Source organism: Armigeres subalbatus, chromosome 3, assembly GCF_024139115.2.
Source record: "Armigeres subalbatus isolate Guangzhou_Male chromosome 3, GZ_Asu_2, whole genome shotgun sequence".
NCBI classification, from domain to species: domain Eukaryota; kingdom Metazoa; phylum Arthropoda; class Insecta; order Diptera; family Culicidae; genus Armigeres; species Armigeres subalbatus.
The window spans coordinates 390401367-390415098 of NC_085141.1; the positions used below are offsets into that span (position 1 = coordinate 390401367).

The window sequence follows — 13732 nt, forward strand, 5'->3', positions numbered from 1 at the left end:
CTCTTGAAAGGAGGCTTTGAGCCTCTTGAAAGGAGGCTTCCGGGCCTCTTGAAGGAGGCTGAGCCTCTTGAAGGGAGGCTTCCAGGCCTCTTGAAAGGGAGGCTTCCGAGCCTCTTGAAAGGAGGCTCTGAGCCTCTTGAAAGGAGGCTTCTGAGCCTCTTGAAAGGAGGCTTCCTGAGCCTCTTGAAAGGAGGCCAGCTCTTGAAAGGAGGCTTCTGAGCCTCTTGAAAGGAGGCTCTGAGCCTCTTGAAAGGAGGCTCTGAGCCTCTTGAAAGGAGGCTTCCGGAGCCTCTTGAAAGGAGGCTTCCAGGCCTCTTGAAAGGAGGCTTCCTGAGCCTCTTGAAGGAGGGCTGGAGCCTCTTGAAGGAGGCTTCCGAGCCTCTTGAAAGGAGGCTTCCGAGGCCTCTTGAAAGGAGGCTTCACCTCTTGAAGGAGGCTTCCAGGCCTCTTGAAGGAGGCCTTCAGGCCTCTTGAAGGAGGCTTCCAGGCCTCTTGAAAGGAGGGCTTCCGGGCCTCTTGAAAGGAGGCTTCCGGGCCTCTTGAAAGGAGGCTTCCGGGCCTCTTGAAAGGAGGCTTCTGGGCCTCTTGAAAGGAGGCTTCTGGGCCTCTTGAAAGGAGGCTTCCAGGCCTCTTGATAGGAGGCTTCCGGGCCTTTTGAAAGGAGGCTTCCGGGCCTCTTGAAAGGAGGCTTTCTGGTCTCTTGAAAGGAGGCTTCCGGATCTCTTGAAAGGAGGCTTCCGGGCCTCTTGAAAGGAGGCTTCCAGGTCTTTTGAAAGGAGGCTTCTCTGCCTCTTGAAAGGAGGCTTCCGGGCCTCTTGAAAGGAGGCTTCCGGGCCTCTTGAAGGAGAGGCTTCGGGCCTCTTGAAAGGAGGCTTCCGGGCCTCTTGAAGGAGGCTTCGGGCCTCTTGAAAGGAGGCTTCCAGGCCTCTGAAAGGAGGGCTTCCAGGGCCTCTTGAAAGGAGGCTTCGGGCCTCTTGAAAGGAGGCTTCCAGGCCCTCTTGAAAGGAGGCTTCCTGGGCCTCTTGAAAGGAGGGCTTCCGGGCCTCTTGAAAGGAGGCTTCGGGCCTCTTGAAAGGAGGCTTCCGGGCCTCTTGAAAGGAGGCTTCCGGGCCTCTTGAAGGAGGCTTCCAGGCCTCTTGAAAGGAGGCTTCCGGGCCTCTTGAAAGGAGGCTTCCAGGGCCTCTTGAAAGGAGGCTTCCAGGCCTCTTGAAAGGAGGCTTCCAGGGCCTCTTGAAAGGAGGCTTCCGGGCCTCTTGAAAGGAGGCTTCCGGGCCTCTTGAAAGGAGGCTTCGGGCCTCTTGAAAGGAGGGCTTCCGGGCCTCTTGAAAGGAGGCTTCCAGGCCTCTTGAAAGGAGGCTTCAGGGCCTCTTGAAAGGAGGCTTCCGGGCCTCTTGAAAGGAGGCTTCCGAGCCTCTTGAAAGGAGGCTTCCGGGCCTCTTGAAAGGTGGCTCCCGAGCCACTTGAAAGGAGGCTCCCGAGCCTCTTGAAAGGAGACTTCCGAGCCTCTTGAAAGGTGGCTCCCGAGCCTCTTGAAAGGTGGCTCCCGAGCCTCTTGAAAGGAGGCTCCCGAGCCTCTTGAAACGAGGCTCAGGCCCTGCAGGCCTCTTGAAAGGAGGCTCTGAGCCTCTTGAGGAGGCTCCCGAGCCTCTGAAAGGAGGCTCCTGAGACTCTTGAAAGGAGGCTCCTGAGACTCTTGAAGGAGGCTCCCAGAGCCTCTTGAAAGGAGGCTCCCTGAGACTCTTGAAGGAGGCTCCCAGGCCTCTTGAAAGGAGGCTCCCAGAGCCTCTTGAAGGAGGCTCCTGAGCCTCTTGAAAGGAGGCTCCAGAGCCTCTGAAAGGTGGCTCCAGGCCTTTTGAAAGGTGGCTCCCGAGCCTCTTGAAAGGTGGCTCCCGAGCCTCTTGAAAGGTGGCTCCCGAGCCTCTTGAAAGGTGGCTCCCGAGCCTCTTGAAAGGTGGCTCCCGAGCCTCTTGGAGGGTGGCTCCCAGGCCTCTTGAAAGGAGGGTCCCAGGCCTCTTGAAAGGTGGCTCCCTGAGCCTCTTAAAGGTGGCTCCAGAGCCTCTTGAAAGGTGGCTCCAGGCCTCTTGAAGGTGGCTCCCTGAGCCTCTTGAAAGGAGGCTTCCGAGCCTCTTGAAAGGAGGCTCCCGAGCCTCTTGAAAGGAGGCTTCCGAGCCTCTTGAAAGGAGGCTTCCGAGCAGGAAGAAAGGATGAGGCTCCCGAGCCTCTTGAAAGGAGGCTCCAGAGCCTCTTGAAAGGAGGCTCCAGAGCCTCTTGAAAGGAGGCTCCCGAGCCTCTTGAAAGGAGGCTCCAGAGCCTCTTGAAAGGAGGCTCCCGAGCCTCTTGAAAGGAGGCTCCCTACCCTCATGAAAGAAGGCTCCCAGGCCTCTTGAAGGAGGCTCCCAGGCCTCTTGGAAAGGGAGGCTCCCTGAGCCTCTTGAAAGGAGGCTCCTGAGCCTCTTGAAAGGAGGCTCCCGGAGCTCTTGAAAGGAGGCTCCTGGAAGGGAGGCCCTGAGCTTGAAAGGAGGCTCCTGAGCCTTCTTGAAAGGAGGCCCTGAGCCTTGAAAGGAGGCTCCTGAGCTCTTGAAAGGAGGCTCCTGAGGCCTCTTGAAAGGAGGCTCCAGGCCTCTTGAAAGGAGGCTCCTGAGCTCTTGAAAGGAGGCTCCTGAGCCTCTTGAAAGGAGGCTCCTGAGCCTCTTGAAAGGAGGCCTCTGAGCTCTTGAAAGGAGGCTCCCTGAGCCTCTTGAAGGAGGCTCCTGAGCCTCTTGAAAGGAGGCTCCCTGAGCCTCTTGAAAGGAGGCTCCTGAGCTCTTGAAAGGAGGCTCCTGAGCCTTGAAAGGGAGGCTCCTGAGCCTCTTGAAAGGGGGCGCCCGAGCCTCTTGAAAGGAGGCTCCCGAGCCTCATGAAGGTGGCTCCTGAGCCTTGAAAGGGAGGCTTCCGAGCCTCTTGAAAGGTGGCTCCCGAGCCTCTTGAAAGGAGGCTCCCGAGCCTCTTGAAAGGAGGCTCCCGAGCCTCTTGAAAGGTGGCTCCCGAGCCTCTTGAAAGGTGGCTCCCGAGCCTCTTGAAAGGTGGCTCCCGAGCCTCTTGAAAGGTGGCTCCCGAGCCTCTTGAAAGGTGGCTCCCGAGCCTCTTGAAAGGTGGCTCCCGAGCCTCTTGAAAGGTGGCTCCCGAGCCTCTTGAAAGGTGGCTCTGAGGCCTCTTGAAAGGTGGCTCCCAGGCCTCTTGAAGGGAGGGCTCCCAGGCCTCTTGAAAGGAGGCTCCAGAGCCTCTTGAAAGGAGGCTCCTGAGGCCTCTTGAAAGGAGGCCCTGAGCCTCTGAAAGGAGGCTCCCAGGCCTGGAAAGGAGGCCCTGAGCCTCTTGAAAGGAGGCTCCCTGAGCCTCTGAAAGGAGGCTCCTGAGCCTCTTGAAAGGAGGGGCTCCCTGAGCCTCTTGAAAGGAGGCTCCTGAGCCTCTTGAAAGGAGGCTCCTGAGCCTCTTGAAAGGAGGCCCTGAGCCTCTTGAAAGGAGGCTCCCTGAGCCTCTTGAAGGAGGCCCTGAGCCTCTTGAAGGAGGCCCGAGACTCTTGAAGGAGGCCCTGAGCCTTGTTAAAGGAGGCTCCCGAGCCTCTTGAAAGGGGGCTCCCGAGCCTTTTGAAAGGGGGCTCCCGAGCCTCTTGAAAGGAGGCTCCCGAGCCTCTGAGCCTCTTGAAAGGAGGCTCCCGAGCCTTTCGAAAGGAAGCTCCCGAGCCTCTTGAAAGGAGGCTTCCGAGCCTCTTGAAAGGTGGCTCCTGAGCCTCTTGAAAGGTGGCTCCCAGGCCTCTTGAAAGGAGGCCTCCTGAAAGGAGGCTCCCAGGCCTCTTGAAGGGAGGCTCCTGAGCCTCTGAAAGGAGGCTCCTGAGCCTCTTGAAGGAGGCCCAGAGCCTCTTGGAAAGGAGGCTCCTGAGCTCTTGAAAGGAGGCTCCCGAGCCTCTTGAAAGGAGGCTCCCGAGCCTCTTGAAAGGAGGCTCCCGAGCCTCTTGAAAGGAGGCTCCCGAGCCTCTTGAAAGGAGGCTCCCGAGCCTCTTGAAAGGAGGCTCCCGAGCCTTATTAAAGGTGGCTCCCGAGCCTCTTGAAATGAGGCTCTCGAGCCTCTTTAAAGGTGGCTCCCGAGCCTCTTGAAAGGAGGCTCCCGAGCCTCTTGAAAGGTGGCTCCCGAGCCTCTTGAAAGGAGGCTCCCGAGCCTCTGAGCCTCTTGAAAGGAGGCTCCCGAGCCTTTCGAAAGGAGGCTCCCGAGCCTCTTGAAAGGAGGCTCCCGAGCATCTGTCTATCAACATGAGGCTTCTGATTCTTTAGATACAAGATTACATTGAAGATTTCAAAAATTTGTTCATTCGATGTTTTGTCCTTCATGTCTTCAATTGTCCTACAGCCCTTCATGCACTGTACTGCTTGGGGTGGACAGGATTTAAAAGTCTTTGATTTACTGTTCGTCATGCATATTTTGTACAATACAAAGTTATAAAATAAAAAAATATCAAAACTTTATCAATAAGTTTTTATTGGAATTGTTCATTTTTTATTTTTATTTTTATTTATTCTTTATTAAAGTGATTTTTTAATTCAAAATTAAGTTTATCATTAATTTATTGGAATTGTCATACATTCGCCATTACGCATTTTTGTTCGAGGTACCCCCTGGAGCCAGCGAAGGTACCTCCTGGGCTACTAATACTCCAAGTTGAGAACCGCTGCTCTATGTGGTTCATAACTGTAGAATCATTTTTCTAACACCGTTGAAAATTACGAGGATTGAATAACAGACAAATATTTATGGTTTAGATTAAATTATGTATATATTTTTATTCGAATATAGATAAGTAAAATAAATCATTTTTTCCTATCACAGTTTGTATAAAGTTGATCTATGTCATTAAATCTGCACCTCAATCGGAGTTTAATCCATATATCGTGCACGTAGCCTGGTTACCTGGTCGGCAAATCGACTGCTGTTCGTAGAACACATTGTACCTTGGACACTCACGTTCTGTAGCGGCGCCTCGCACACAGCTCACATACATGTAGCAGAAGTGCGGATGCGGTATCAGTCCTACCAGTCTACCCTCGCAAATTTCGTCGGTTATCGGCGCCAATGTGGTGGTCGTTGTTCCCTCCGGATTGAGGATCGTTGCACAATTGTTTGGGTTACCGGGGATGCAGACACGCAGTCTCTCGTTGAACACCGTCCAGCTTGGGCACTCCCCTACCGCTGGTACCCAAAAGAAGCAGCTAACAAAGCGTGTACAAAGCTGAGGATGAGGCAACCTTCCGAACGGACGGCTGTTTCGAATACAGAAGTCCACGGGAATAGGTTGGATGCTTCCTGGTGCCGGCGTAGTTGTTGTTGGTATAAGCTGCACTACACAAGACTCCGAATTCCCAGGCAAACATATAAACGCTGTTCGGGAAAATATGAATCCATCTCGACAAGTATTCTCCCTCAACCGACCCAAGACGCAACTGTTGTATTTGGTGCAACTTTCCGGATGAGGGAATCTACCCAGGACAATTCCGCGGCATGGATTGTCTTCTTCTGGTTCCGCAGGCAGCCCTTCAACGCAAGTTTCCTGGTTACCTGGAACACACGAAATCGAATCCACAGAGAAGATTTCTCCTTCGGGACAATTCACAAATTCTGCTTCTTGATAATGGCAAATGATAAACTGGTAGCACACATCAGGAACCACCAGGATTCCTGTGAGGATTCCGCTGCAAGGATTGTTTGCCTTCGTTTCTGCTCCAACATAGGTTGCAGCAATAAGAAATGCAAAATATATTGACCTCATTTCACTTTCGACACAAAAAAAAACCGCTAACGATTTCGATCTAATATGACTATAAACTGTTTTTGATCTGATTCGGAGCACTGATAGGCAAGTGGCTTTTATAAGAAACAGAAATAACCGAAAAAATGCCGATACAGCTGATAACGTGAATCACGATAATCATTTTATCCCCAAATTTAATGAACCGGGCATGAATACGTCGCCGAATAGGATTGCCTTCCCGGTATCCAATCCATAGATATTTCTTATCATTTATGACATGTTTAAGGCTATTCAATTCAGTAGATTGTCATATGAGTAGGATTCAAAGCGGCAATATTTGTGCGATTTCAGTTTGTTTATATCAGCGCAATATGAAGCCGAAAATCTGTTTGTATACAAATCTTTATTTGGTGGGATTTGACCCGCGATTGCTCGCCATGCAGGTCGGTGATGATTGTGAGGTACAGTGCTGTCTGAAATTTTTAGGAAGCCTTCGGATTTAAACCTAATACAAATATGTAAATTAGTGCCTCAAGTACTTACATATATTTGATACTGTCTACGACATTGCTGCTATTTGCTGGATTTTTTATTGCTTTCCTCATGAAATTTTCCGCTTCAAGCCAAAAGACAACGTTATATCAAATTAGATCAAGAAAAAAATATGTCTTAGACCTTTTGGAAAGTTAAGCGAGAGTCCATTAAAAAGGTAAATGTTATACTCAATCCAGTTCAAACCCGAAATTGGGTGCTAGCGAAGTTGGATTTTTCTCACAATCCGTTCGTTAAAACTAACTTCGGAAGTGGTGCGCTGAAGAGGGCGTCGCGATATGAAAAGAGCGCACCACTTCCGAAGTTAGATTTACCCCTTTCCTTCCCATGGTAGCTGTAGAGCTCCATCAAATTTTGCACCTTCCAACATACATCGAATTATTTCAACAACAAAAAGCAGTATTTGGCACAACTTTATGGTTTCATTAGACTGCAAATATAATCAATTTCGAGTAAAAATAGTTAAACTATTGAAAACAATCAAGTAACTATTGATTTACAATCAAAAACTTTTTTTTCGTTTTTCACTAATTTTGGCTATGCCAAATAACTTTTGTTCTAGCATTTTTTCCATAGATGATTCCTTCCTATTTAAATCTTTGAAAAAGTCGTGGGATAAAGAGAGGTTCAACGAACGGATTGTGAGAAAAATCCAACTTCGCAATCCTTCAATTCCTGTTTTCAACTGGATTGAGAATATCGTTCAAGCATAGGGGAACGAAAAAGTCAAAATTTGAATCATTCTCATGCTCAAACCAGTGACATGGGGAATTTTGCGATCAGAAACGATTATAACATCCAGAGTGACTTTGATTAAGCAAGAGGACGAGATCTTAAAGCGTCTAATCGTTCCTGATACGATCGTCGAAGCTGAGATATTGTCAGATTTTCTGGATGTGATACACTGCGCGGAAGTTGTAATGTTCCCAAATGGGTACTTGCACAAAACTTCACGCGGCGAATGACTGTCGAAAGGTACGGCCGCGCCAAACGATACACCACAATGCTATTCACCCATAAGAATCAAATAAAGCGCGGCGGTATTTTTCCTCAAGGGTACGCCGCGTGCAATTTTGAGAAAATCAGGCAATAACGACAACACCTGACGATCGGTAAGAAAAAGATGCCTCTATACACGGTATGCAAAATCAAGGCAGGCTTCTAAAGAAAATGACAATTCAATAGTGACGTGATTGCTATCGCAGTATGAACGAGTGTAAAAGAAGGCCAACATAAATCGCAGAACGTTGGCTTGCTTCGTCCTGAGCAGCGATAGCAGTGACGACAATTCTCGCTTAACTTTTCAAAAGGTCCTAAGTAACATTTTTTTCATGAATTAATTTGAATAGCGCAATCAACAGAACAACATGAAAGCTTTTGATTGCTGTACTCAAATTAATTCATGAAAAAAATGTTACTTAGGACCTTTTGAAAAGTTAAGCGAGAATTGTTTACAGTGAAAATGCATGTTTACATACGTGTGTCAATAGTGCCTTGTTTTTGTATGCCGTGCCGCTATAGATGATTTTTCCGGTTAGTCGGTTAACCCGTTTCTGTCTGACCTAGAAATCAAAATTGAAATAACCCGGGTGGGCTCATTTTTCGTCCGATTGACATGACATTTTCAGGGGAGAAGGGTCATGACTTGATTTGACCATGGTGCCAATCCGGCCGGATTTCCAGAAGTTCCAGGGTCAGGTGCAGTTAAAAACAATTCATTTTTTACCGTTGATAAATGAACGAAGTGCCCAGCATGTTGATGCAAACGTGGTCAATCATCATTGACCAGCATCAGAAGTTGGTTTCGATACAATTGGATCACCAGGACATGGTTCTGGATGCTCAGGGAACCTGGTTCCCTGGGGTAGTGGACACTTTTCAAGTGGTGTAAAAACCAGTCTTGCGACATATCGAACTTCATGATTTTCAAAGACAAGTTCAATAGATGAGTTTTTGAGAGGTTTTGGATACATTGACCACACCCGGAAGTGTTCTCGGGAACCTGGTTCCCTCAAGGAAGTGGACATCTTGCGACATATCAAACTCTATGATTGTGAAAAACAAGCTCAATACATGAAATTTTGAGAGATTTTGGACACATTGGCCACATCCGGAAATGTTCCCGGGAGCCTGGTTCCCTCAGGGAAGCGGAAAATTTCAATTAGCACCGAAACCCATCTTGCGACATGTCAAACTCCATTAGGGGCCATCCAGAAACCACGTGATCATATTTTTGAAGAATTTCAAACCCCCCCCCCCCTTCCCTATCACCACGTCGTCTTTTTTTTTCCAGTCCAAAAATTAAAAAAAAAAACCTTGCGTATTAGGGGCCACCCAGAATCCACGTGGCCATATTTTTGAAGATTTTCAACCCCCCCTCCCCCCATAAGGTTTATGGTGGCACCCACCTCCCCCCCTATGACCACGTGGTTTTTTCAAGTACAAAAATTAAAATAAAGACCTTATGTATTATGTATCTTATCTGAGTGTTCAGAATGATTCAAACATTTCAACTTCATTTGCATGCTCTTAGAATCAAAATCTTCCCAAGGTTTCGGATATCTGAGTTTTCAGGGTCAGTCAAATTTGAGCTCCCATATTTTTTTCTGTAAAGCCAATATCTAGATGAACAATTTTACTTAAGAAAATTGTGGCCTAGCTCTCTTTTGTCATTTTATAGACAACCTAAAACGCTGGGCATATATGACCCATCCGTCCTGAAAGGGTTGAGATTTGTTTTGGAATTCAATTTCAATCGTTATTATAACACTATTTTTTAACCTAGATTGTTTTAGGAATTGGAGTGTTTTTTCTGGAACACTGCCACTTTTTTTCATATCGCAAGAATCTTCTTAGTTCTAAGACTCTTTTATGAATTTAAAAAACATTTTATTTAGAATTTCATGTTGATTTTTTAAATGCAAGTTTCTCTATGTTATAACCTTTTTCATACGCACTACTAGAATTTTGTGTATTTAGAACATTTAGGTGCATTATTAAAATTTTCGATCAATTATCCTAATTGTTCAATATCATAAAAACTAGGCTTCTTTAGCCTAAATAATTGCCTACATTTATTGCTTGGATTAATTTTAAATTCCAAGATCTTCCTGATTTTCAAGAATAATTATTCTGGAGTTGCAAGGGAAACCCTTCGGAATATTGACAAGAAAATCTTCCGAGTTTCCACGGAATTTTTTTTAGAATTTCAACGACATTATTTTCCGAAATTCTGTGGAAGAGTTCCGAAAAATGTTCGGTAGAAATTTTGAAGAACTAGAAGAATCCGTAGAAGGATCTGGAATGCATATTTACGATGAAAATCCCAATAAACATCAAATTCCGAAGAACTTCCGGTATAAATTAGAAAAAAAAAACTCCAGCTTACTTTTTTTACAGAATCTCTAAAGATTTTTTTCAAAATCCTGGGCAACTTTAATGAATCTTCAAAGGAAATTCTTCTAAATTTACAAAAAAAAATTCTTAGAAATTTTCAGCATTTTTTTTTAAATTTCCAAAATAAATTATTCGGAATATGCCAAAATATTTCCGATGAAAATTCCTTAGATTTTCCAGTAGAAAATCGAAAAAAATTCATCTGAAACACCAATAATGAATTTCCCGAGGAAATTCCGATGTTTTTACAATTGGAAATAACGAATAATTTGTACTTTTGTAGTACTTGTGAAGGTTGTTCTTTTGAAGCATTTTCAAAATCTTAAAGATTTTCTTGTGTCAAAATTCCTTAATATTTCTTAATCATTTCCTGTGCATCTTTGCATGGTAAAGATTTAAAGCAATGTTTAGCTGAACCTACAAAGAAATCAAAATGACTTCCCGAAGAAGAATGAATTCCCGATGAAATTTTGGAAGAATTTGTGGTGCAAATTCAAAAAACATGAACCTTGAGAATTCTAAAGATTTATTCTTTGAAAATCCAAAGAATTGTTTGAAGATAATCCATAGACTCTACCGTGGAAATTCTAAATAATGCCTCGAATAAAAAAATACTTGGAAAATTTAAAAAAATGTGATAGAATTCACAAAGAGCGTGAAAAAGTATTCTGAAAAAAAATAATTTCAAAATTCCAAATGAAAAAAAAAATCCAAGAACTAAAAATCAAAGGAAATATCAAAGTGTTTCATGTGGCACTGGTTTAGTATATTCTATTAGCATTTTCTCAGTTATTAATTAAAAGCTTTTATATGCCATCCATTGCACGATTATATATCTTGTGTAGCAAGTACGATGGATACACTATACCTAGGGTGTCGAGAATGTTGCCCACCCGAAAACATCCTAGACAGGAACGAGAATCGAACTTGCCATCTCCGGTTTGGCAATCCTACACCTTTGCTCGCAAGGCTAACTGGAGACTGAATATTTTGAAGTGTATTGCCTAAAATGTTCGAAAAACTATTTTAAAAAATGAAGAAGAATTTCTTGTCGAAGAAATTCATTAGAATGTAAAAAAAAATATGAAAATATGAACATTTTTTTCCACCGAAAATTGTATGTATTTCCCTCGGGACTGCTTTGAATTTTTAGACAGAATTCACATGGAAATTTTTTCGGAGTTTTAAGGAAAATTTTTCGGAATTTACACTGGAGATGTTTTGTGGTTTTTATAGTATATATAGTTTATAGTATAGTTTTTTTTGTAGCAAAATTTCCAAGCAAAATTTTTCAGAGAGAATTGTTTAAAAATAATTCTGAATGCCAGCACTTTATCAGGATTGTATGAAGTAATGTCAAAGTTTTTACAGGAAAATTCTTTTCTGGATTTTTCCTGAATATCCACAAAAAATTCTTTTGAAGTTTTTTTCTTAAGATTTTTTCTTGGATTATTGTAAAAACATGAACATTTTTCAAAATTGTAGCTGCAGTCCGCTGATGCAAAAGTGTCGGCGGCGTAATGCCAAAAACCATCTGCGGCGGATTTAAAAAAAATATTTTTCCATTTTTCCTTTCTATTTTTTTTTGTGGAAATTGAGACTGAATCGCAACCTGTTTTTTCGTTTATTTTTTCATGGAAATAGGATCTAAGGCTAAGATGGTCAACAGGTCAACTAACACAGATATGCATCGGCGTTGCGAACGACGCTGCTCTACCGAGTTTTTTCGATGCACACCTACGTCTTTTTAACACTGAGTTGAAAAGACGTTACGTGGGCATCGGCACTGAATGCGCTTTGCGTTTAATGATTAAATCATTAAATTTTAATGATTTGTATTTTTTACACCGCTATTGATATTCACCAAAAGTTTTTGTGTAAAAAAAACCACGTGGTTCGAGAGCAAAACCCCCTCCCCCATGTGGGCTATAGTGGTCATTTTCCAAACCTCCCTCCCCCCTATATGACCATGTGATTTCCGGACGGCCCCTTACCCGTTACGGTGGGATATGGATACACAGGATTTTGTTTTTACACGATTTTTTTTCGCTCGTATTTTTGATCGTGTGACTTCAATTTGCCACCAAACTCTTCGCAACATGTTTAAAAAAATCCAGAATAAATCAAAGAAAAATCACATGATAATTAATATACGTTTACCATTTAGGATGAGTGGAAAATTGAGAAAATGTAAATCGTGTAAAAACAGAATCCAGTGTACTCTGAAGTAGTGCGTAACGATGTAAATCCGGTCATATCTCCAGACTCGGTACAACACTGAAGCTTACAGTATGACGTCCCTAATCCCGAATCCCAAGGTCTCAGGCGACCCGTACCGAGGGGCCTTGGGGTGAAACAATTAGCCAGTCAGTTAACGGAGCCTGTAATGCTGGGTAAACACTCTTCGTGTTGCATTACGGAGTAAGATCTACCACACTGTGCTCTAGTTCTTACTATTCTTGTTAATACTTATGAGTGATGGTCGGAAGAGTATGGAACGACCATAATTCGCTTTCAGATGACCCATTTTTTGCGCCTTTTGGATGGAGTCAATGGAGTAAATTGTAAAAAAATAATTCAATCTTAGGCTGGTTTTCGAAGCCGACGACATGAAACTCCAAGCTTCAAAGCGCTGATTAATTAGGAAAGAAGCGGAAACGAATTTGGTGGATCTGCTGAACCCTCTGACTGATTAGAGCTCTGTGTTTGAACTCCAGTATGCATGGTCAAAATCAGTATGATCCCACTTATTGTTGAGTCGAATCCAAGGTCGAATCTAATTGAGGGGCGCGCCTTTAAGAGTTGGTATAAGCCATTTCTCGGAGGATATAAATAGCGGTACCTTCATCTAAAGAGGCCTCACATTAAGTTTGAGAAATATCTGAATAAAAACGACTACTTCATTTCTTCTCAATAGAAATGGAGCAGAAAGACATGCACTAAACAAATGACACGGGTATACTACAAAAGTTCAATGAAATGGACGCAGTGCACTATGGTCCAGGATACAGATTTACGCGGAAAGATGCATTTTACGCCAAAACTACATTTTTTTGAAAAAAAACTGTTGTTCTACAAAATTGTTCGAAATAGTAAGGTCATCATTATGGTTCTACCGAAAAATAGGGTGGCCCATCATTTAAAAAATTAGAATATATTTTTTAATTTCTCGGAATATTGACATGTTATGTTCTACAAAGTGGTAGCGTAGCTCATTCCAATCAATTTAGCTAAAAAAAACTTTTTCTGTAGCTCTTAAGTTGGCTGATTTAGAGCAATTTTACCTAATTGGATTAGGGTGTACCTAAAAAACAGTATTTTTTATATACTTTTTTTATTTTAGATTTTTCGGAAAAGCCGTGTTCAGGTGACTTTTAGAGCTTAAAAGAATGCAACTTTTTGTTGGTAAATATGGTGGACAATTTTGTAGAACAACATTTTTCTAAAAACATAGTTTTGGCGTAAAATTCATCTTTCCGCGTAAATCTGTATCCTGGACCATAGTGCAGTGGTTCATCCTTATAAATAAAAAAAATGTCAAACTCCATGATTTTGAAAGACAAGTTCATTTATTCATTTATTTAGTCTACATCTAAACAGATAACACTGAATCAACAATTTGACGCCACAATACACGGTTCGAGGCCGCATCTCTCCATCCTCGGATACGCCCCACGCTCGCCAAGTCGTTCTGCACCTGGTCTGCCCATCTCGCTCGCTGCGCTCCACGTCGTCTCGTACCTGCCGGATCGGAAGCGAACACCATCTTTGCAGGGTTGCTGTCCGGCATTCTTGCAACATGCCCTGCCCATCGTACCCGTCCGGCTTTAGCTACCTTCTGGATACTGGGTTCGCCGTAGAGCTGGGCGAGCTCGTGGTTCATTCTTCGCCGCCACACACCGTCTTCTTGCACACCGCCAAAGATGGTCCTAAGCGCCCGTCTCTCGAATACTCCGAGTGCTTGCAAGTCCTCCTCGAGCATCCTCCAGCTCTGGTAGATCCCTTCCA

General features: G+C 44.3%; 1 protein-coding gene across 1 annotated transcript; it reads right to left on the reverse strand.

Moving 5' to 3' along the window:
* Nucleotides 1-4894: 4894 nt before the first annotated feature.
* Nucleotides 4895-5844, reverse strand: LOC134222982 (peritrophin-48-like). The gene has a single exon (XM_062702123.1). It carries the CDS (start codon nucleotides 5792-5794, stop codon nucleotides 4895-4897), a length of 900 nt encoding a protein of 299 aa, XP_062558107.1. The 5' UTR covers nucleotides 5795-5844.
* Nucleotides 5845-13732: the final 7888 nt, after the last annotated feature.

Bases quoted from the DNA above. Each gene is read 5' to 3' on its own strand.
- LOC134222982 (XM_062702123.1), bottom strand. From the start codon at position 5,794: ATGAGGTCAATATATTTTGCATTTCTTATTGCTGCAACCTATGTTGGA.